We start from the raw sequence: 22,524 nt of genomic DNA on the forward strand, positions 1-22,524 counted from the left end.
TCCCATAATGACAAAGGGAAAAACAGGTTTTAAATTTTTTTTTGCAAATGTATTCAAAATAAAAAACAGAAATACCTTATTTACATAGGTATTCAGACCCTTTGCTATGAGACTCGCAATTGTGCTCAGGTGCATCCTGTTTCCATTGATCATCCTTGAGATGTTTCTAAAACTTGATTGGAGTCCACCTGTGGTAAATTCAATTGATTTGACATGATTTGGAAAGGCACACACATCTATATAAGCTCCCACAGTTGACAGTGCATGTCAGAGCAAAAACCAAGCCATGAGGTCGAAGGAATTGTCCGTAGAGCCCCGAGACAGGATTGTGTCGAGGCACAGATCTGGGGAAGGGTACCAAAAAATGTCTGCAGCATTGAAGGTCCCCAAGAACACAGTGGCCTCCATCATTCTTAAATGGAACAAGTTTGGAACCACCAAGACTCTTCCTAGAGCTGGCCGCCCGGCCAAACTGAGTAATCGGGGGAGAAGGGCCTTGGTCAGGGAGGTGACCAAGAACCCGATGGTCACTCTGACAGAGCTCCAGAGTTCCTCTGTGGAGATGGGAGAACCTTCCAGAAGGATAACCATCTCTGCAGCACTCCACCAATCAGGCCTTTATGGTAGAGTGGCCAGACGGAAGCCACTCCTCAGTAAAATGTACAGCCCGCTTGGAGTTTGCCAAAAGGCACCTAAAGGACCCTCAGACCATGAGAAACAAGATTCTCTGGTCTGATGAAACCAAGATTGAACTCTTTGGCCTGAATACCAAGCGTCACGTCTGGTGGAAACCTGGCACCATCCCTACGGTGAAGCATGGTGGTGGCAGTATCATGCTGTGGAAGCCACTCCTCAGTAAAAGGCACAGCCCGCTTGAAGTTTGCCAAAAGGCACCTAAAGGACTCTCACAAGTACAGAGAGATCCTTGATGAAAACCTGCTCCAGAGTGCTCAGGACCTCATACTGTGGCGAAGGTTCACCTTCCAACAGGACAACGACCCTAAGCACACAGCCAAGACAACACAGGAGTGGCTTCGGGACAAGTCTCTGAATGTCATTTAGTGGCCCAGCCAGAGCCCGGACTTGAACAAGATCAAACATCTCTAGAGAGACCTGAAAATAGCTGTGCAGCGACGCTCCCCATCCAACCTGACAGAGCATGAGAGGATCTGCAGAGAAGAATGGGAGAAACTCCCCAAATACAGGTTTGCCAAGCTTGTAGCGTCATATCCAGGCTGTAATCGCTGCCAAAGGTCCTTCAACTAAGTACTGAATAAAGGGTCTGAATACTTATGTAAATGTGATATTTACGTTTTTAATTATTTTTAATAAATGTGCAAAAATGTCTAAAAACCTCTTTTGCTTTGTCATTATGGGGTTTCTTGTATAGATTGTTGAGGGGGAAAAAACAATTTAATCAATTTTAGAATAAGGCTGTAACATAACAAAATGTGGAAAAAGTCAACGGGTCTGAATACTTTCCGAATGCGCTATAAACTAATCATATTCATGTTTCATTTTTATTATCAAAAGGATTTATATTGACAAATGGCATGCCAGAAATCAGTAATATTTAACAGATGTATACCTGTGCTAGTGATGAATCTCATGGCACTGTAGTTTCAGCAATTACAGAATAGATTCCTCTTGGACAAAGTATAAGACCATCCCCTATATACAGTATCATAAAAGGTCTCCTTCTATACCTAACCCAGGGGAAAGGGTAACAGAGGTTCTTGAGTAATGTCAAAGATAGATTTAGTCTCACTATGAATCATGTCGGTGTACATCTCCTGTCAATTTCTCTAGTACCAAACAAAATGGTGAGTAACCTTTTGAAATAATTAATCTATTTTCTATAATTTGTAGGATTCTACTATTTGTCAACATGGGCTCATATTTTATGCGTATTACATTTTCTTTAAAACTGACCCTTGGGCATGAGCGTAAACATTTAGTAGTTAAGTACTTTCTTTGAACTTCTTAATCTGAGTGCATGTTAGTTACAGTCCTACATCACATAAACTATTTGGATGATTGAACTTTTCTCAGTTCCATCAAAAGTTATTCTTATTCAACCTTTTTTTTAAAGCAAATGCTTTATCACAAGAACAGATCACTGAGTATAAAGGTGTTTTTGAAATGTTTGATGAGGAAGGAAATGGAACAGTGAAGACACAGGAGCTGGAGCGACTGATGAACTTCATGGGAATCAATCCCACCAAGAGAGAGCTCCTTCAGATGGCCAAAGATGTGGATAAAGATGGTGAGTATATCTTTCACAATATGGCCTTCATTTTAATGTGACCATTGATATGTTTTATGTGCATAATATATGATCTTACTCACTATTTATTTTAGTAGCTAATACAATGTTATCCACCATTATAAGGATATGCTGTATTGCACAATTCACTTTTATAGCTGACGAAAAATGTCTACAATGCTTGTATTCTACTGTCAAATTCTGTATAAAATGTTATCAAACGGTGCTGTTCTTCTCACACAGTTGAATGATTAACTTGTTCTGTGAAGATTAATTTTAGGATGAGAGACTTAGAAATCAAAACTATTGTACTGTAACATAACATGTAGGATTTCTTTGTCATCACTAGATGCCAGTGTTTCACTGGGATTCACTTGCGATAAACTAGTACTCAGTTCTAGGCATTTAGTTTATCTCTGTCTTTAGGAATGTAATGCATTCCCTACCACCCAGTACTAATACATACTGATTCCACTAACAACGTTAAAGACATCCTTAACTTTCTTCTTTATTTTTTATTCAAAATACATCCAAAGAAATTGTATAACTAAGGCTGTCAAATTCTCATTCGTTTTCCTATACACAGCTATATATAGCCAGTGGTAATATCTTACTTATCACCTGTTTTTGTGTCATCACAGGCAAAGGTACTTTTAACCGTGAGAGCTTCCTGGGTTTGATGGCATTGGTCCACGAAAGCGCGAAGGGCCAAGATGCTGTGCAACGAGCTGCTTTCAAGGTGTTTGACGAAGAGGCCAAGGGATATATTGAGTGGAATACCCTGAAGTAAGCCTAACAATACCTACAGAAACTATGCCTTGGTTCCAGTTTAGATACCTTTTTGCAGAATGTTCTTCCCCAATATGTACTTAAATACAGTACCAGTCAAAAGTTTGGACACACCTACTCATTCATTCAAGGGTTTTTCTTGATTTTTACTATTTTCTACATTGTAGAATAATAGTGAAGACATCAAAACTATGAAATAACACACATGGAATCATGTAGTAACCAAAAAAGTGTTAAACATATCGAAATATATTTTATATTTGAGATTCTTCAAAGTAGCCACCCTTTGCCTTGATGACAGCTTTGCACACTCTTGGCATTCTGTCAACCAATAAATGACAACAAAAAAATCTGTACAACCTAAAGGTACTATATGAATGAAAAGGGCTTGAGTGAAAGTACCTTGGCCTCACTGAGAATCTCCAGTCCCTTGTCTTTTAGAGGATATGACATCAAAGGGTTAATTTCCCCAGGCCAGCCACCCTCTCTGCCTGATAGCATCTGGTCTGCCCAACCAATAAATCCCATTCTCATCCCTATAAAGCCAGATGGACAGCTCAGGGAGCCAACGGCAGCTGCCGCTTACACCCCATCCGACCTATCACAGGAGGGATGGGAGCTTTGGATCACAGGGCTATGGTTGCAGCATCCCTGGAGCTTGTACTGTTTTCTAAAACACAACAAGGGGAAAGATAGGGGAACAGAACTAAGGAGGCAAGGAGAGATAGACGGATAATTATTTGGACGCAGCCAGGGGTTGGGTTGCTTTGTATGGAGTGGAGCAGCAGTGAGAATGAGTGTGTTTTGTTTGTAAACAGCCCCTCAGTCAGTGGAGCGGCTGCCTGTGTTACTGCTGAGGAGCAGGGAGAAGCAGAAGAGGAGGAGGGGTAGAGAGGGGGAAACGTTCCTTCTCCCTAAGATATTTCCCCTCCTCTATCTTGTTGCCTGCTACGGCTCCTTTTTTTAATAGTGCTTCTCCCACCACATCGACGAAAGGTAGGTACATAACATATACCACTAATCTGGGAGGGCATTTAAGGCAAGAGCTTGCATGTCACGTTGGTAGGATTAAAAGCCAGGCCTTAACTTATTTATACTCATTGACTTACAGAGAAATTATCAATGTGCAACAACATTTCATGGTGTGAATAAGACAATAAGAGAGAAATATGTTATATTATGGAAATGTTATGTTTACTCTCTTTGTACTGTATTTGATCTCTAATTGGACAGTGACAAAGGTTGAGACTGGCTCTGGGTTTTGATTGGTTGAGAGCTTGCACTGCACATGTTCCTCATTAGGTGCATTCTGAGGTGCGGGACCCGGGATGGCTCATGTGTCTTTGTTTTCACGGTTTGTGTGACACTATAGGAGGGTGTCTCATGTCTGCCATACTAGTGCCCAAAAATGTACATGGCATAATTCAGCATTTCAATACATTGACCCTCTAATTATATCTTATGAAGGCTTAATGAAGCCTTCACAAGCCCTTTGTAAAGTCTATATAAATGCTTCATAAATCATCATAAGCACATACTATATAAAGGGTGGTGTTTGTGTGTGGTCGTGCAGTTCTCATATGGGTGCAAAGTTAGCAGAGAAGGTGACAGACCTTTTGACACATTGCCTCAGACAGTGTGATGCATGTATGGGGGCTTTGTTTTCCTCTGTATTGTATCTGCTTTGTTCGGACACTTTTTTTCTCTGCTTCTGGTGCCCAAAACACCATGCTATGTATACGATTTCATCTACTTCTACAAAGACATACTTTTACGTGGGGAAGTTCTAGTCATGTCACGAGCACTGTGAAAAACAGACAAGATTATTTTGCATTTAGTATTTATGGATGATGCACCTTGGTGGCAGTTTGTGTCGGCATTTTAGATCAAGATACACACCTGACTAATTTCAGTAGGTGACCAGAGGCTTTGCCTTTATTTATATAATCAGAATGAAAATCCCATCCTGTTTGACATACAGTGCATTCTGAACGTATTCAGACCCCTTTTCCACATTTTGTTACGTTACAGCCTTGTTATAAAATGGATTCAATTGTTTTTTACCCTCTCCAATCTACACACAATACCCCATAATGACAAAGCAAAAACAGGTTTTTACACATTTTTGCACATTTATAAAATAAAACGTAAATATCACATTTACATAAGTATTCAGACCCTTTACTCAGTACATTGTTGAAGCACATTTGGCAGTGATTACAGCCTTGAGTCTTCTTGAGTATGACACTACAAGCTTGGCACACCTGTATTTGGGGAGTTTCTCCCATTCTCTGCAGATCCTCTCAAGCTCTGTCAGGTTGGATGGGGAGCCTCGCTGCACAGCTATTTTCAGGTCTCTCCAGAGATGTTAGATCGGGTTCAAGTCCGGGCTCTGGCTGGGCCACTCAAGGACATTCAGAGACTTGTCCCAAAGCCACTCCTGCATTGTCTTGGCTGTGTGCTTAGGGTGGTTGTCCTGTTGGAAGGTGAACCTTCTGGAGCAGGTTTTCATCAAGGATCTCTCTGTCCTTTGCTCTGTTCATCTTTCCCTCAATTCTAACTAGTCTCCCAGTCCCTGCCGCTGAAAAACATCCCCACAGCATGATACTGCCACCACCATGCTTCACCGTAGGGATGGTGCCAGGTTTCCTCCAGACGTGACGCTTGGTATTCAGGCCAAAGAGTTCAATCTTGGTTTCATCAGACCAGAGAATCTTGTTTCTCATGGTCTGAGAGTCCTTTAGGTGCCTTTTGGCAATCTCCAAGCGGGCTGTCATGTGCCTTTTACTGACGAGTGGCTTCCGTCTGGCCACTCTACCATAAAGGCCTGATTGGTGGAGTGCTGCAGAGATGGTTGTCCTTCTGGAAGGTTCTCCCATCTCCACAGAGGAACTCTGGAGCTCTGTCAGTGACCATCGGGTTCTTGGTCACCTCCCTGACCAAGGCCCTTCTCACCCGATTGTTCAGTTTGGCCAGGCGGCCAGACATTTTTTGGTACCCTTCCCCAGATTTGTGCCTCAACACAATCCTGTCGCGGAGCTCTACGGACAATTCCTTCGACCTCATGGCTTGGTTTTTGCTCTGACATGCACTGTAAACTGTGGGACCTTATATAGACAGGTGTGTGCCTTTCCAAATCATATCCAATAAAGTAAAGAAGGTATTTCAGTTTTTATTTTTAATACATTTGCAAACATTTCTAAAAACCTGTTTTTGCTTTGTCATTATGGAGTATAGTGTGTAGATTGATGAGGAATTGTTTTTCTTTAATCCATTTTAGAAAAAGGCTGTAACATAACAATGTGGAAAAAGTCAAGGGGTCTGAACACTTTCCGAATGCACTGTATGTGTCCCTCAGACCTCAAACATGCTACCCACCTAAACCTCTTTCCAAACCGTTTGCGGAAGGAAGGATGTTTGTGGCCTGTCATACACACACATGCACACCCAAAGCCAACCTCTAACCAAACCAGAGCCATATGATATGCTATTGTAGTGTGCATAATATGTTTGTTTTCCGATCTGACGGTGTAAAATTATCTGTTTCAGTTTCTGCCTGGAGAGTGTGTTCTGGTGTGCTCAATGCATTCCCAATGCTTCAGCAGACCTCAGTCCAGAGAGAGACAACCAGTGGCTGTTATGACACACATGAGAGACTGAGACACAGAAAAGAGACACATTGAGACACCCACAGCCGTGGGAACAAGATAACTCTCCACAATCCTCTGTTTCCTCTCAGCTGAAACCATGGATGCGACCATGGCCAAGACCACCGCTAGCTTTCTCTCCACTGTCTCCAGCATGACCCCCACCTCCATGACCTCCCTCCTCGGCATTACCACGGACGCGAGGATGGAACGGGACAATGTCACTGCATCCAGAACAACATTCATGACCACTACCATTACTATAACAACAACCAATGAGACAAGCTTCAATGCCACCAAGCTGCCAGAGGTGGCGATAGAGGGCTCTGGGATGGGCATGGTGCTGGTGCCCTTTGGCATCATCACTGTCATTGGCCTGGCATTGGTCATGGTACGAAAGCAATCGCTTTAGTCACTACCTAGTTTGTCATGACAGTGTACATTATGAACAAGTTGCTTTTGTCCTTTTTATCTAATTAACAATCTGTCTCCCTGTGCCCCACCATGTCTCCCATCCCAGATGCTGTATATCAGGAAACGGAAGAGGTGAGGAAATTTAAGTATAAGAGTTCAAGTTATCAGCCAGATTTGTGAAAGGGAGGGCTGCCCTTCATGCATATCCAAATAATCATAGCATTGAGAGAACTGTCAGTAATGTGTGTTTCTAACCATTTCTTTCCTCCTGCCATCTGCCCTGTGTTCACTGTCCAGACTGGAGAAGCTGAGGCACCAGCTGATGCCCATGTATAACTTTGACCCGGCAGAGGAACAGGATGACCTGGAACAGGAGCTACTGGACCACAACCGTGACGGCAACCTCACAGGACCCAATAACAAGGTACTATACACTACAGGCCTGAAGCAGTGCTGTGGCTGCACTCCCCTGTTCAATGATACTGATCATCTACTGTAGATCTACGATGATCTACAGAAGTCTTAACAGTTACATTATGTTCAGACTCATCTTTAATCACCTACAGGGATCTATTGTTCACTGATCCACAGTTACCTTACTGGATCTGATCGTTGGTTGGATTCCTAAATATGTTGGCCCACAGGATTATATAATTTTCTCTTACAGAGCTTTGTAAGTGCTTACATTACCAGTTGCTATTTTATACTCATGTTAATTACATTTTTTCTTTATATTTTCAATAGTCAAAATGGTAATAAGTCAAAAATGGTAAAGTATAATTTGTCTGTTGCTGTATTTTCATGAAGCTACCCTTTCCAAAACACTTACATACTACGTGTGGACCTTGCTGTGTTACAACCCTTCACCATGTACATACAACAAATTCAAAGATTACAACAGAGTACCCTGTACACACACACATGCACAACCTTTTCCTCTACACCGGAGACTGACACATACCTATACCCTCATTTCACATCTTCTTTGTGTGCCTAATACCATCAAGTTGTTGATTACATTACTGCCTATCACTCATCTCACTGCTCAGTAATGTACTTATAAAATATTTGATGTTCTCATTTTCCCCTTGTGATTGACATGACTAGGCTATGTATGTGATTATAGCAATATGTGTTCAAAAGTTTGGGGTCACTTAGAAATGTACTTGTTTTCGAAAGAAACGCAATTTTTTTGTCCATTAAAATAACATCAAATTGATCAGAAATACAGTCTAGACATTGTTAATGTTGTAAATGGCTATTGTAGCTGGAAATGGCTGATTTTTTATGGAATATCGACATAGGCGTACAGAGGCCCATTATCAGCAACCATCAGTCCTGTGTTCCAATGGCACGTTGTGTTTGCTAATCCAAGTTTATCATTTTAAAAGGCTAATTGATCATTAGATAACCCTTTTGAAATTATGTTAGCACAGCTGAAAACTGTTGTGCTGATTAAAGAAGCAATAAAACTGGCCTTCTTGAGACTAGTTGAGTATCTGGAGCATCAGCAATTGTGGGTTCGATTACAGGCTCAAAATGGCCAGAAACAAATAACTTTCTTCTGAAACTCGTCAGTCTATTCTTGTTCTGAGAAATGAAGGCTATTCCATGCGAGAAATTGCCAAGAAACTGAAGATCTCGTACAACGCTGTGTACTACTCCCTTCACAGAACAGCGCAAACTTGCTCTAACCAGAATAGAAAGAGGAGTGGGAGGCCCCGGTGCACAACTGAGCAAGAGGACAAATACATTAGAGTGTCTAGTTTGAGAAACAGACGCCTCACAGGTCCTCAACTGGCAGCTTCATTAAATAGTACCCGCAAAACACCAGTCTCAACGTCAACAGTGAAGAGGCGACTCCGGGATGCTGACCTTCTAGGCAGAGTTGCAAAGAAAAAGCCATATCTCAGACTGGCCAATTAAAATAAAAGATTAAGATGGGCAAAAGAACACAGACACTGGATAGAGGAAGATTAGAATAAAGTGTTATGGACAAACAAATCGAAGTTTGAGGTGTTCGGATCACAAAGAGGAACATTTGTGAGACACAGACCAAATGAAAAGATGCTGGAGGAGTGCTTGATGCCATCTGTCAAGCATGGTGGAGGCAATGAGATGGTCTGGGGGTGCTTTGGTGGTGGTAAAGTGGGAGATTTGTACAGGGTAAAAGGGATCTTGAAGAAGGAACGCTATCACTCCATTTTGCAACGCCATGCCATACCCTGTGGACGGCGCTTGGTTGGAGCCAATTTCCTCCTACAACTGGACAATGACCCAAAGCACAGCTCCAAACTATGCAATAACTATTTAGGGAAGAAGTAGTCAGCTGGTATTCTGTCTATAATGGAGTGGCCAGCACAGTCACCGGATCTCAACCCTATTGAGCTGTTGTGGTAGCAGCTTGACCGTATAGTACGTAAGAAATGCCCATCAAGCCAATCCAATTTGTGGGAGGTGCTTCAGGAAACATGGGGTGAAATCTCTTCAGATTACCTCAACAAATTGACAACTAGAATGCCAAAGGTCTGCAAGGCTGTAATTGCTGCAAATGGAGGATTATTTGACGAAAGCAAAGTTAAGGACACAATTGTTATTTCAATTAAAAATCATTATTTCTAACCTTGTCAATGACTACATTTCCTATTCAAACTCATTTCATGTATGTTTTCATGGAAAACTAGGACATTTCTAAGTGACCCCAAACTTTTGACTGGTAGTGTATATAAGTAATTGATTCACTTTCCCATCCCTTTCTTTGTTCCTAACGCTACATCACTAAAACAGATGTTATAAGCAGTCATAGGAGTGGCAGATTCATTATTCATTGGTTACAAAATATAAATAAAAAACAGTTGATATAACTGCTTATGACCATGGCAGTACAAAGTAATATGGTGTCTCATGTCTCACAGTTATACCGTTTTGTACCCCCCACCCCCCCCCACCCCCCCGTAGACTCTCACGACCTCCCAGGGGATGACGCAGAGGCCCAGTCGCCTGGTCTTCACAGACGTAGCCAACGTTCTCAATGCATAACAGAGTCTTCCATGCATGAGAGGAGACTGGGGGGGAGTGGGGACAAGCTGTCCCATCATGGAGATCTGTCGCTCAGGAAAGAAAGGAAAACTGTATTGAAGGCCATGGAAACATACGGATGTTTGGAGGATGTTTTCCAGGGTGGGCTATAAGGGAATTCTGATGTTTTAGTTGTAGCGTTGTCTTATTTTCATAATTCCACATTGTCTACAGTTCATAACTTGTCTTCAGTGACTATGGTGGGATATATGGGGAAATTATGTGAATAATGATTTTGCACTGGTTGTTATTTGTTGCACAAATACTTCCAAGTGTGGTGCATTGTTGGATCGCTCTCTTTCTCTGTAGTAATGTTGTTTTTTCACCTTTATTTAACCAGGTAAGCCAGTTGAGAACAAGTTCTCATTTACAACTGCAACCTGATATTGGTGGCAGAACTGGAACTTCAACATCCTTCTCTAATGAAAACTTTGTCTAGAATGTATTATTTATTTCCACATGTTCGTATTTTGCTGCTAAATGTAGACAACCACATTTGACAAGTGATTCCTATAAAACGGTTTTGCAAAATGTTGAACTGCTTCCATAATGGTGGTGGACTAGAGACATGGACCAACAAGGGGATGGACGTTCTTCACATTGGAAAACTAGAACAAAACATCAGGAGATCTAGAGGACCATTACTGCTGCAGGACAATGCCTGGGGAACTGTAACCCAGCTAGTGTTCACTACTATACTGTGTACCCCCACACGTCCAAAATGTGTCCTTCAGCACTTCCGCCTCTATGTGAACTCTCCCTTTGCCCTCAAAGTATTACTAGTAGTGTGTTTCCTCAATAACAAGTAAAAAAGTAGCTGCATTGGTTTCTATACACTAAAACATAGAGTATTTAAGCCACAGTATTTTGACGACCACTTATTGTGCTACAATTTGTTGATGAATACATGACAAACAAACGTGATCCTTTTATTGGTAACAGACAGACCAAGTAGCATCTTTATACTCATGCAAACACACAATGAAGCGAGACAGATCAGAGGCAAACTAGAAAACAGCCTTTTGAGTTGTGTATTCAAGTTAAAATGGCTTGAAATAAAAATAAATCATATCATACAATATATGAAAGACTAAAATGAAAAGGGAGACTTTTTGATAGATCGCAAACACAAAACAGCTTAAAACTGGAGATGTTACAAGATAAGAGAACCTAACTACTCTATTCAATATTTAAAAACCCTCATACATAAAGCATAACAACAAGTACATGAAATAAACTCCTAAAATATTTATACTGAATATATCAATATCAGTAAGCTCATATAAAGCAACACTGTCATTATAATATAGATAGTGGCTATCCTGACATTGCTGAGGTATGACTGTGGTTAGGTTAGGAGGCACTCTTACTGACATAGTACAGTACTTTGGGTTGATTTACCTACAGATGTAGGATCTTAATTTGATCCAGTTTGCTACAGCAGGAAAATAATCTTGCAGCAACAGGAAATGTGAATTATTATGTGGATAAAAATTTATGGACATTTTTGTAAGGGTTGATACATTTTTCATTAGGGCAAATCAAGTCTGAAATTTCAAAGTGGAAATTACAAACGTTAGAAGCCTTTTTAAACCTCAAATATACTAAAAGTTTGCATTTCCTGCAGGGCAGGAAAATTCTCAGCAACAAAAGAGTGATCAAATTAAGATCCTACATCTGTATACAGTATGCTGTTATGAACAGAGTGAGATGAGTGGACCTTTTGATATATTTGTTCCATAGCTATCATAAGATCGCAAGGGACAAGCAAAGCTAAAAACCAGTCAGTCACCCCTCTGAGGGCCAAAGCAGACTCATTTCAGAGGTAGTCCACAGGGCAAACAGTGATGCCATCCAAACAGGTGACGTAAGAAGAGAAAAACAGAGTCTAGGTTGGAAAATACTCACAGACATACTACCTTGCAACTGACAGAAAACGAAACGCTTGGACTTTCCCTAGAAAAAGATTGCATGTGGACAAGTCCACGCACTCCAGAAATATATTACAGTAAGATCCAAAACAAAATGTTAACTTTTATCTCACTATTTTTAATGTCTCACACTTCACTGACATCAGTTCATCTAATGTTATGATTGTTAATCCAACACATCTGTAGTGTGAAAGTGAAAGCTTGACATGAAATAATGATGAAATTGTATTTCACGTAAAAAGTGTAGAGAGAAAAATGTAAGGGCTCACAGAGGTTGTGATATAACCATTTTTAGTCATGAGTAAATCATGAGTAAATAACCAACTACAGTAAACAGTAAAATATTGAGTCATTTTGAACCCAGGTAGATAGACCAAGACCTCGATTCAATCAGATCAAGTGTTAACCCACGTTGGCCGACATCCGCATAGGGGATGTTTTGGCAGTGTTAGAGGTACAGTATAACTGCGGTATGAGCTGACTAATCGGTGAGTGGCTACTCTTGTGTGTCACCAACCACTTCCTTCCTTATGATCCCTACCGCGTTAGAAGTCCAAAACGGAGATAGAAAGTGTAGGCTCTATCCATGATAGAACTAATGACAGGCTAATGCATGTTTTCATGTTCATTTGGATGGGGGGATTAATAGCCTATCAGTCTAATTGAGGTGTAGGCTAGACAATAGAACATTATGCATTCAAGTGTTTGAACTTGTAAAACGCGGCTGCATGAACTTCTAATGTGACTGCATGGGATTTGTTGGATATAAAGTCGGGTGTGCTTTCATTGCATCCAATGGCAGTGTCCGCGATAAGGTAACTCAAGGAGCAGCTTGTGGATTTGACAGCTCTAACACAGTTCCACCTCCAACAACGCCAAAACAACCGCTATGTGGATGTAGCACGGATCTGATAGAATCTAGCCCCAAGTCTTATGTCAGATATTTAATCAGAGCATTAGCACTAAAAGCTGCTGCTGGGACCCGCTTAAAGAGTCAGTCAGCATGGAAGTGGAAGTGAGAGTGTGAGGCTAGTGGGTACAGTGTGTATGGGATTGTCCTGAGTAGGTGTGTGTACGTTCATTAGTTTTTTGGTATGGGGAGAGACTATAAAGTGTTCTCCTCTGCTTTTCTGTGACTGAGGTAGACTGAAAGGCAAAGGAACTGAGGTGAGTTAAGGTTTTGAGGTTTATGTGTGTCAAGTAATATTGTGAATGTCAAAAACAGATCAGAAATACACAATAAAAATAGAATAATATCATAACTGAGTAGAATGACACATGAATCACACCTGAATAATGTGCATAGCTATATTAAGGCATAAATACCTGGGGGCCATACTTGTGAACATTAGAAAAAGTTTACGTTTTAGTTTAAGCATCAGCCAATTCAAATAGTTGACGTAGTTGTACGTGATCAAAGGCTACATGTTAGCTGTTCCCATGACATGACCTGGCACATGCTAAGCTCACCAGGTGGCTGTGATTATATCCTGGTTCAAATTCCATATCAGCTAATTAAAATAGGTATTTGGACATGATCCAACACTTGTTCATGGAAGCGTCCTTAACAGAAGTCAAATGGCAGGATCTGCTATTCTTAACAGAAGTCAAATGGCAGTATCTGCTATTCAATGCTACTAAAACATACAAGTAATGTCAAGTAGACAATTAGCTCACAGTTTAGCCAGCCTTGCTCCTGGTACTATTTGCTGTTTGCAGCAAGTTCGAATCCCAGGTGAGATAATGTTTTTTCCTTTGAAATGTAGAATTACATTTATTGTGATAGTGTGTTGCGAAGGGAAGTGCAGCCAGAACCTTGTAAATGAAGATTACAAATATATTTAATGAGGAGCTTTTTGGAGTACTGCTACACATGGGTTTGGTGCTGCCAGTGCCAGAACGGCGCTCCACCACTTCCCAGAATGGTGCTTGTTTAATAAAGTTTGGATCAAAGCTGAATCAGTGTCTCGCAAGACATTTAATTATCAATTAGTATTTTACATAGGCCTAACATACCAAATATAATATCATAGTATAACGTTACTGTTAGACCAAAAACACCACTTAAAAAGGCTACACTTACATGTACAACATTATATGTGTATTATTAAAGGAAAATTCCACTCAAAAACTATATTTTGGTATTTTTTTCATTAGTCCACTGTTGATGTCAGCAATCAAGTTTTCAAGATAAAGAACTTAAAAAATAGAGAAAGTGTCTCAGTATGATGTGTTTTTCAGAACACATCATACTGTGATACTTTATATATTTTGAAAGTTCTATATCGTTTTTTTTTTACGATGTACGATAAACTTAAATGTTGCATAGACCTCCTTTATATTTTCTCCGTAAAAGCACATGGATGTACACTACCGGTAAAAAGTTTTAGAACACCTACTCATTCAAGGGTTTTTCTTTATTTTTTACTATTTTCTACATTGTAGAATAATAGTGAAGACATCAAAACTATGAAATAACACATACAGTGAGGGAAAAAAGTATTTGATCCCCTGCTGATTTTGTACGTTTGCCCACTGACAAAGACATGATCAGTCTATAATTTTAATGGTAGGTTTATTTGAACAGTGAGAGACAGAATAACAACAACAAAAATCCAGAAAAACGCATGTCAAAAATGTTATAAATTGATTTGCATTTTAATGAGGGAAATAAGTATTTGACCCCTCTGCAAAACATGACTTAGTACTTGGTGGCAAAACCCTTGTTGGCAATCACAGAGGTCAGATGTTTCTTGTAGTTGGCCACTAGGTTTGCACACATCTCAGGAGGGATTTTGTTCCACTCCTCTTTGCAGATCTTCTCCAAGTCATTAAGGTTTCGAGGCTGACGTTTGGCAACTCGAACCTTCAGCTCCCTCCACAGATTTTCTATGGGATTAAGGTCTGGAGACTGGCTAGGCCACTCCAGGACCGTAATGTGCTTCTTCTTGAGCCACTCCTTTGTTGCCTTGGCCGTGTGTTCTGGGTCATTGTCATGCTGGAATACCCATCCACGACCCATTTTCAATGCCCTGGCTGAGGGAAGGAGGTTCTCACCCCAGATTTGACGGTACATGGCCCCGTCCATCGTTCCTTTGATGCGGTGAAGTTGTCCTGTCCCCTTAGCAGAAAAACACCCCCAAAGCATAATGTTTCCACCTCCATGTTTGACGGTGGGGATGGTGTTCTTGGGGTCATAGGCAGCATTCCTCCTCCTCCAAACACGGTAAGTTGAGTTGATGCCAAAGAGCTCGATTTTGGTCTCATCTGACCACAACACTTTCACCCAGTTCTCCTCTGAATTATTCAGATGTTCACTTCAGACGGGCCTGTATATGTGCTTTCTTGAACAGAGGGACCATGCGGGCGCTGCAGGATTTCAGTCCTTCACGGCGTAGTGTGTTACCAATTGTTTTCTTGGTGACTATGGTCCCAGCTGCCTTGAGATCATTGACAAGATCCTCCCATGTAGTTCTGGGCTGATTCCTCACCGTTCTCATGATCATTGCAACTCCACGAGGTGAGAATTTGCATGGAGCCCCAGGCCGAGGGAGATTGACAGTTATTTTCTGTTTCTTCCATTTGCGAATAATCGCACCAACTGTTGTCACCTTCTCACCAAGCTGCTTGGCGATGGTCTTGTAGCCCATTCCAGCCTTGTGTAGGTATACAATCTTGTCCCTGACATCCTTGGAGAGCTCTTTGTTCTTGGACATGGTGGAGAGTTTGGAATCTGATTGATTGATTGCTTCTGTGGACAGGTGTCTTTTATACAGGTAACAAGCTGAGATTAGGAGCACTCCCTTTAAGAGTGTGCTCCTAATCTCAGCTCATTACCTGTATAAAAGACACCTGGGAGCCAGAAATCTTTCTGACTGAGAGGGGGTCAAATACTTATTTCCCTCATTAAAATGCAAATCAATTTATAACATTTTTGACATGCGTTTTTCTGGATTTTTTTGTTGTTATTCTGTCTCTCACTGTTCAAATAAACCTACCATTAAAACTATAGACTGATCATATCTTTGTCAGTGGGCAAACGTACAAAATCAGCAGGGGATCAAATACTTTTTTCCCTCACTGTATGTAATCATGTAGTAACCAAAAAAGTGTTAAACAAATCAAAATATATTTGAGATTTGAGATTCTTCAAATAACCACCCTTTGCCTTGATGACACGGATAAGGAAAACATAAGATTTTGTTATATATATGCGAAAACAAGCTTTGTCTAACGTAACGCTAGTAAGTAGCCTAGTCAAGGATGCGATGTTCATGCAATATTGTCACTCTACATTTGAGACCAAATGAAGGGGAACAAAAGTAAACCTTGAATTTGGAGGTTTAAATATATCCCTCTGGGCAAGGTCACCTATTTTAAGAAATGCCATTGGTTTGTATAGAAAAAGTTTAAGTTATTTGATAGGCAGATGCGGAATTTGTTACAGGAAATAATCACTGCCACCTGGTGAGGTTAGCATAGGGCTAAATGTGCCAGGTTATGTAATGGGAACAGCTAACATGTAGCATTTGATCATATCCAACTACGTCAACGATTTAAATTGGCTGATGCTTAAACTTAAACTTGTTCTAATGTTCGCAAGTATGGCCCCCTAAGGTTTTAATGAGTGTGGTTAGAGCAATGTAGTACAAACAAAAGCTGAGCGTGATGAGATGTCATGTCACTGTTGAGTTCAGACTTCATTCTGTTCATGTTAATGTATTCCCATTCCAATGTATATCTAACAAAATATCCCCATGTTTCTTCACAATCAGGACAGACAATTACGTTTGAGTCGAGCTCCTGTGTGACAAAAGGGTCATGAATCTTGAACCAGTAATGTGTTTTGAAATGTCAGTACAATTTGATGACAGCAGCATCATTTTTTAAAAACCCCCTCCCCACCATGCCACCATGATTAACACCACAAACACATACGCACGCATGCACACGCACGCACACACACACCACATCAACCAATCTCTGAATACCCATTGACCAAATCCTATGTAATCAATCAACTGACCAAAGCTATGTCCATCATTGACCCAGCCACAGCTCTGGACAGACTCCAGGCACAATAACCCAGTCAGGCCTATTGTTCTACAAAGCAGGGTTATTATCTGTTGTTTTGGAATGGAGGTTGGATTGTACACCTCTTTGTCTCTGCCCAAACCTTGAGGTAGTTTTGTGGCACATTGTCTATTCCCCCTCTGCCTCTTCCTGGGCTGGAGCCTGAGATGGTGAAGCCTCAGTGGGCAGAGACCGTGTCTGTGAGGGGCCTTCAGTTTCTTCTGAAGGACCCTGTGACAAGACACAAAAATACAGACATTAGTGTGTGTGTGTGAGGGAGAGCGAGAGAGAGTGCTTGCGTACGTGCATGAGTGTTCGTGTGTGTGTAATGAGTAATGATATAATTGTATGAGTGTGTAAATGAGTGATTCTGTACATGTGGGGAAATAGGTCTGGCTGTGAGACCAAGAAATGCTAGGGAGAAGACGGTTATGTCAGGAAACCAAGACGACAGGGGAAGAGAGCAGTTATATCAGGCTTCCCCTCTCAGCACTGACTCATCCTTCCCCTACCCCTTCTCTGTGTCTGAAAGATGGAGTCTGTCTAACGGTTTCAGTTCTTAATGTGTTTTAACTTCTTTGAAACTCGGTTTTGCAGTGAAATCTGTGATAAGATGGATGAGGATGTTGAGTGACATTGGCCTCTTTTTGTGCCAGCGTTGGTGTAATCTGTTGATTCTCTGAAAGAAGGTGCTGTATGAACGGAAGTTTCTCATGCACTCCACTTTAGCTCAGGCCTATATTCACCTCCATGAAAGTAGTGCTCAAGTACAATAAGTAAGAGGAACCGTTTTAGAAAAACACATAATATGACCTATTATGCTGTACTAACAATATCTCTTACCTGCTGTTCCTGGATTACTTCTTGAACTACTTTCTGGGGCTGTGGAGAAGAATAAAAGTGACAGAAGGAGAAGAGATAAAACATTGGAGGAAGGTTGTTCTATGAATCAGTAAAACTCTCCATTGCATATTTCAGCGGTGGACAACTTTAATTGTGAAGTGGTGCAATGTTTGTCTTGTAATCCGTGGCTAATTTATACCTAGGACACCAGGTGAGGGGATGCTCCTCCTGCCAATCAATGACATCAATCAGGAAAAACAGAGGGCCCTACTGCCCTTAAGGAGTTATACATCCCCAGATTATGAAGAGAGATAGGAGTCTAGACACATTTGAGATACATATCAGTAGGCTTCATTACATTTGTGTGCATGAGTGAGTGTCTGTGTTTGTCCCATACCCATTTCCTTGGCCGGCCCCGAGGTCTTCTCTCCCCGACTGGCTCTACTTTCTGACACAGAAAGGATGGAGGATAAAGCAGAGAATATTGTATTGTTTATTATATAGACATAAGGCAATGTCTACTCACAACTGTATTCCTACAATTGTTATTTTCTGTTCAGCTCCTGTGCCTAGTTGGACACTTTATTTTTATTGTGCATATTTCATAATACCTATATACATGAACATGAGAGGATGATCATACCTTGGGTGTGGCACGAGGCCCTTTGTTCTTGCTTCCTCTGGGTCGTCCTCTGGGCCTCTTTGGGGTTGGGGGGCCAGTGGGCTCCTGGGGAGAGCAAGAGCAAAATAAGGAACTGCCATATGGTTGGTGTCACTCTGACTCTATCCACAGCAAAAACAGCCGTACTCCACACCACCACAGTTGTTCAAATGAGCATTTTGAGTTGTTGCTTGTGATCAAATCAAATCAAATCAAATGTTATTTGCCACATGCGCCAAATACAACAAGTGTAGACCTTACAGTGAAATGCTTACAAGCCCTTAACCAACAATCCAGTTTTAAGAAAATAAAAAAATAGATAAGTAAAAAATAGATAAGTAAAAAATAAAAATAGCAAATAATTAAAGAGCAGCAGTAAAATAAAATAACAGTAGGGAGGCTATATACAGGAGGTACCTGGACAGAGTCAATGTGCGGAGGCACCGGTTAGTCGGGTGTTATATTTTAGTTGTAATGTTAATGTGTCATATAGAGTCCTATACAGTGTAATGAGTGAGGTGTTGATGTGGAGATCCAACCTGCTGTTGTTTCCGTGGGCGTCCCCGGCCCCTGCGTGGAGGTGTGGAGGTAGGTGATAGGGCCACTCCTGGTGACGGCTCCTTGGTCCCGCTGTTGCTCATCCCTGTGTCTGTCCACCAGCGAAGTGAAAGGGGTATGTGGGCTTGGAAGCCCAGAGCTCAGGCCTCAGGGGAGAGAGGGTTAGAGAGGGGCAGACTTAGCCGTGATTGGTACCTGGGAAGTAAAAGGGGGTTTCAGGTTAGGTAGTCTCTGTTGCGCAATATCTTTCTAGTAGGCCTACTGAAGATGTAAACAGTTTATACTATACATGTGCATACTATTGTGCATAATCTGTGTATGTACCAATGTGACTGGGGGCTGGACAAGTTAATACAAACACACTTTCCCCCCTTTCTCTCTGCACCTCATAAAATTATAATGAAAGACCACACTGCTTTCGTCTTGCAGTCAGTCACCAACAAGCCTGAGAACTGCTTAATATAAACCTTGGCAACGGCCATTACAGGTTCACTGGACACAGACAGGGGTTTGGCATACATGGGGAAACGTGAGCTCAGCCTGCAGTAACCATAAGTAGCACAGATATTCACAACTCAATATCACATCCAATGTTGAGATCTGACCCATCCTATATCCAGTCCCTACCTGTTACTACTGGTTACTATTGGTTGTCCATGTCCGTGTAGCTGTATATTTATACTATATGCAAATTTGTTAAGAGGATGTGAGTATACAGTGCTATCAGCATGGGCTCCTCAGCTACTTTGTACTCATCACTTGAGCTCAGATAGGCCTCGAATCAAATATCACCTTCCAAATCAAATCAAGTCTTCTCTGCACTTTGCATACTTATACTGGAGGCAAAAATTCTGTGCTAAACAATTTGCTGCTACACAGAGTAGCTACTTTTGTTCATTTCCCTAATAACTAAAAACTAATTTATACTCTAAATGCAGAGTAGAGAGAGTAAATGACACACACAATTGATTTGAATAATAATAGTAATTCTGTTCTTCATTCCTTAATTCATTCATTTTGTTGTTAATTTTGGCTGATTATCCCATGGAAAAGTGTAGAGCAGAATCAACATTTCAAGGTCAAGGTCATGCACAGACCAATAAAAAATGCAACAAAAATGAGACCTATCCTCTGTGTTGCATTGATACGATATAACTTTCTTTACCAACAGCTGCATCAAAGCAGGATGTTGGGAGCTGGAATTGTGTCTATCCGTAGGAGTAGGCTACAATGTTTCTAAACACACGTGAAGTAGGCTATATGAACAAATAGTTTTGCATAGCAGGAGACGATTCGTTTAACTATGTTTTTGGCGGTGAACAAGGACTGAGTGTATTTCTTCCATATGGGCGGTAATTGCAACCATAAAACCACATTCTGTGCATTCTTTTAAAACTACCAAAATGTGTCGCAGCAGACTACATTCAAGTTGTCACATCCCCTTATGTAAGACTTTTAAACTTTCACTTTGGATATTAAACAAATTAGGTATAGTTGATCGAAAAGGCGCCACTTACCGCCATAACATAGCCTATAGGTTAGAGCAGTGGTATGGTGTCCAATGGAGCAGGACTATTAAGCACGGTAGATCACGCCAGACAAAAGTCAACTATTAGTTCATTTTCATCTGTTATAGCCTAGCTAGCCTCGTAGTCCAACACTGCATCGTCAATAAATGTTTAATTACGATATTTAATTAATTCTACATAATTATTAGGCCTACATAGTCTGTATGTAGTCGTTGATTTTACCTTACAACCGGTGCGAAAGGCGAAAGCCATGTGTTTAAAGCAAGCAACAGATGATGCAGGGAGAGAGCAAATCATATCGAATCAGATCGAATGACAGCAGTTTGTTTGCTGGTAACCATTTTACTTGATCTGATCTCAATGATCTGAATACACGATTGTAACCCATTCATCAGAGTGAAGAGCAACAAAATAGCAACAATGTTATTGTAGAAAATTAAACAATGGGAAAGGTAAAATAAAGGTAAAATAAATGTTTCACCTACCTTGCTCCCACCAGTTGGTTTTGTTGTTAGCATACCTAATAAAAACCGCAATGGAATTGTAGAAAAGTTTAGCCTACTATTCAGTCTGTATATTATTCTTAAAATGTATTTATCTTACAGATAGTCGCCTTGAATAAAGTTGACCTTGGAATAAACTGACACACTGTCTCCTTTCTTTCTTTCTTTCTTTCTTTCTTTCTTTCTTTCTTTCTTTCTTTCTTTCTTTCTTTCTTTCTTTCTTTCTTCCCCTCCCTCCTTTCCTCTATCTCACAGTCTGTTTGTGGGTGATCCCTTACGTTTTGTCTGCAGTATCCTCGTTTAGTCACGAATACCCCAGTTGAAGTATGATGGGGGTTGGAGCTGGAGCATATATGAACATTGCATACTTTCTCTATTAAAGCATGCTCCAGGAGAGCGGTGGGGGTAAGAGGGGTGAAACAGTCGAACACGCCCCTTGATCAGTGGACCACCCACATGTGAGTGGTAGGCATCATATAGGCTACTCTAGTTCTAGATACTGCAGATCATACATTTACAGTAGCATGAACATATAGTAGGTCCTAGAATTCTCTACAAAAGGCCTACATTTAAAACAAATGGCAAATATTCAATACTTCCTGAAAACACTCATATGCATAATGAAAATATAGTACTTTATACAGTTGAAGTCGGAAGTTTACATACACTTAGGTTGGAGTCATTAAAACTTGTTTTTCAACCACTACACACATTTCATGTTAACAAACTATAGTTTTGGCAAGTCGGTTAGGACATCTACTTTGTGCATGACACAAGTAATTTTTCCAACAATTGTTTACAGACAGATTATTTCACTTATAATTCACTGTATCACAATTCCAGTGGGTCAGAAGTTTACATACACTAAGTTGACTGTGCCTTTAAACAGCTTGGAAAATTCAAGAAAATGATGTCATGACTTTAGAAGCTTCTGATAGGCTAATTGACATCATTTGAGTCAATTGGAGGTGTACCTGTGGATGTATTTCAAGTCCTGCCTTCAAACTCAGTGCCTTATTGCTTGACATCATGGGAAAATCAAAAGAAATCAGCCAAGACCTCAGAAAAAAATTGTAGACCTACACAAGTCTGGTTCATCCTTGGGAGCAATTTCCAAACGCCTGAAGGTACCACGGGGTTGCTTGCAAGCCAAAGAACACCATCCCAACCGTGAAGCACAGGGGTGGTAGCATCATGCTGTGGGGGTGCTTTGCTGCAGGAGGGACTGGTGC

At 40.9% G+C, this 22,524-nt stretch overlaps 2 protein-coding genes and 1 pseudogene across 3 annotated transcripts; 2 read left to right on the top strand and 1 right to left on the bottom strand.

The window, feature by feature from the left end:
* Positions 1–1,776: 1,776 nt before the first annotated feature.
* LOC311133429 (calglandulin-like) lies at positions 1,777–3,056 on the top strand (the record flags this gene model as incomplete). Its single annotated transcript, XM_084166921.1, has 3 exons — positions 1,777–1,795; positions 2,093–2,266; positions 2,908–3,056. 3 exons carry the CDS (start codon positions 1,777–1,779, stop codon positions 3,054–3,056), a joined length of 342 nt encoding a protein of 113 aa, XP_084023047.1.
* On the top strand, positions 2,975–10,155 carry LOC311133599 (uncharacterized protein C3orf18 homolog; annotated as a pseudogene). The gene is made up of 5 exons: positions 2,975–3,052; positions 6,605–7,093; positions 7,223–7,248; positions 7,414–7,540; positions 10,075–10,155. The product of its transcript is annotated as an uncharacterized protein C3orf18 homolog (transcript).
* Positions 10,156–17,327: 7,172 nt separating this feature from the next.
* On the bottom strand, positions 17,328–19,343 carry LOC311133658 (high mobility group protein HMG-I/HMG-Y-like; the record flags this gene model as incomplete). The annotated part of the gene is made up of 5 exons (XM_084167191.1): positions 17,328–17,429; positions 18,042–18,080; positions 18,439–18,489; positions 18,685–18,768; positions 19,242–19,343. The coding sequence occupies 5 exons, from the start codon at positions 19,341–19,343 to the stop codon at positions 17,328–17,330; spliced, it is 378 nt and encodes a 125-aa protein (XP_084023317.1).
* Between the last annotated feature and the right edge of the window lie 3,181 nt (positions 19,344–22,524).

The sequence above is a fragment of the Coregonus lavaretus genome, assembly GCF_964263955.1.
Source record: "Coregonus lavaretus genome assembly, chromosome: 8".
Taxonomy (NCBI): domain Eukaryota; kingdom Metazoa; phylum Chordata; class Actinopteri; order Salmoniformes; family Salmonidae; genus Coregonus; species Coregonus lavaretus.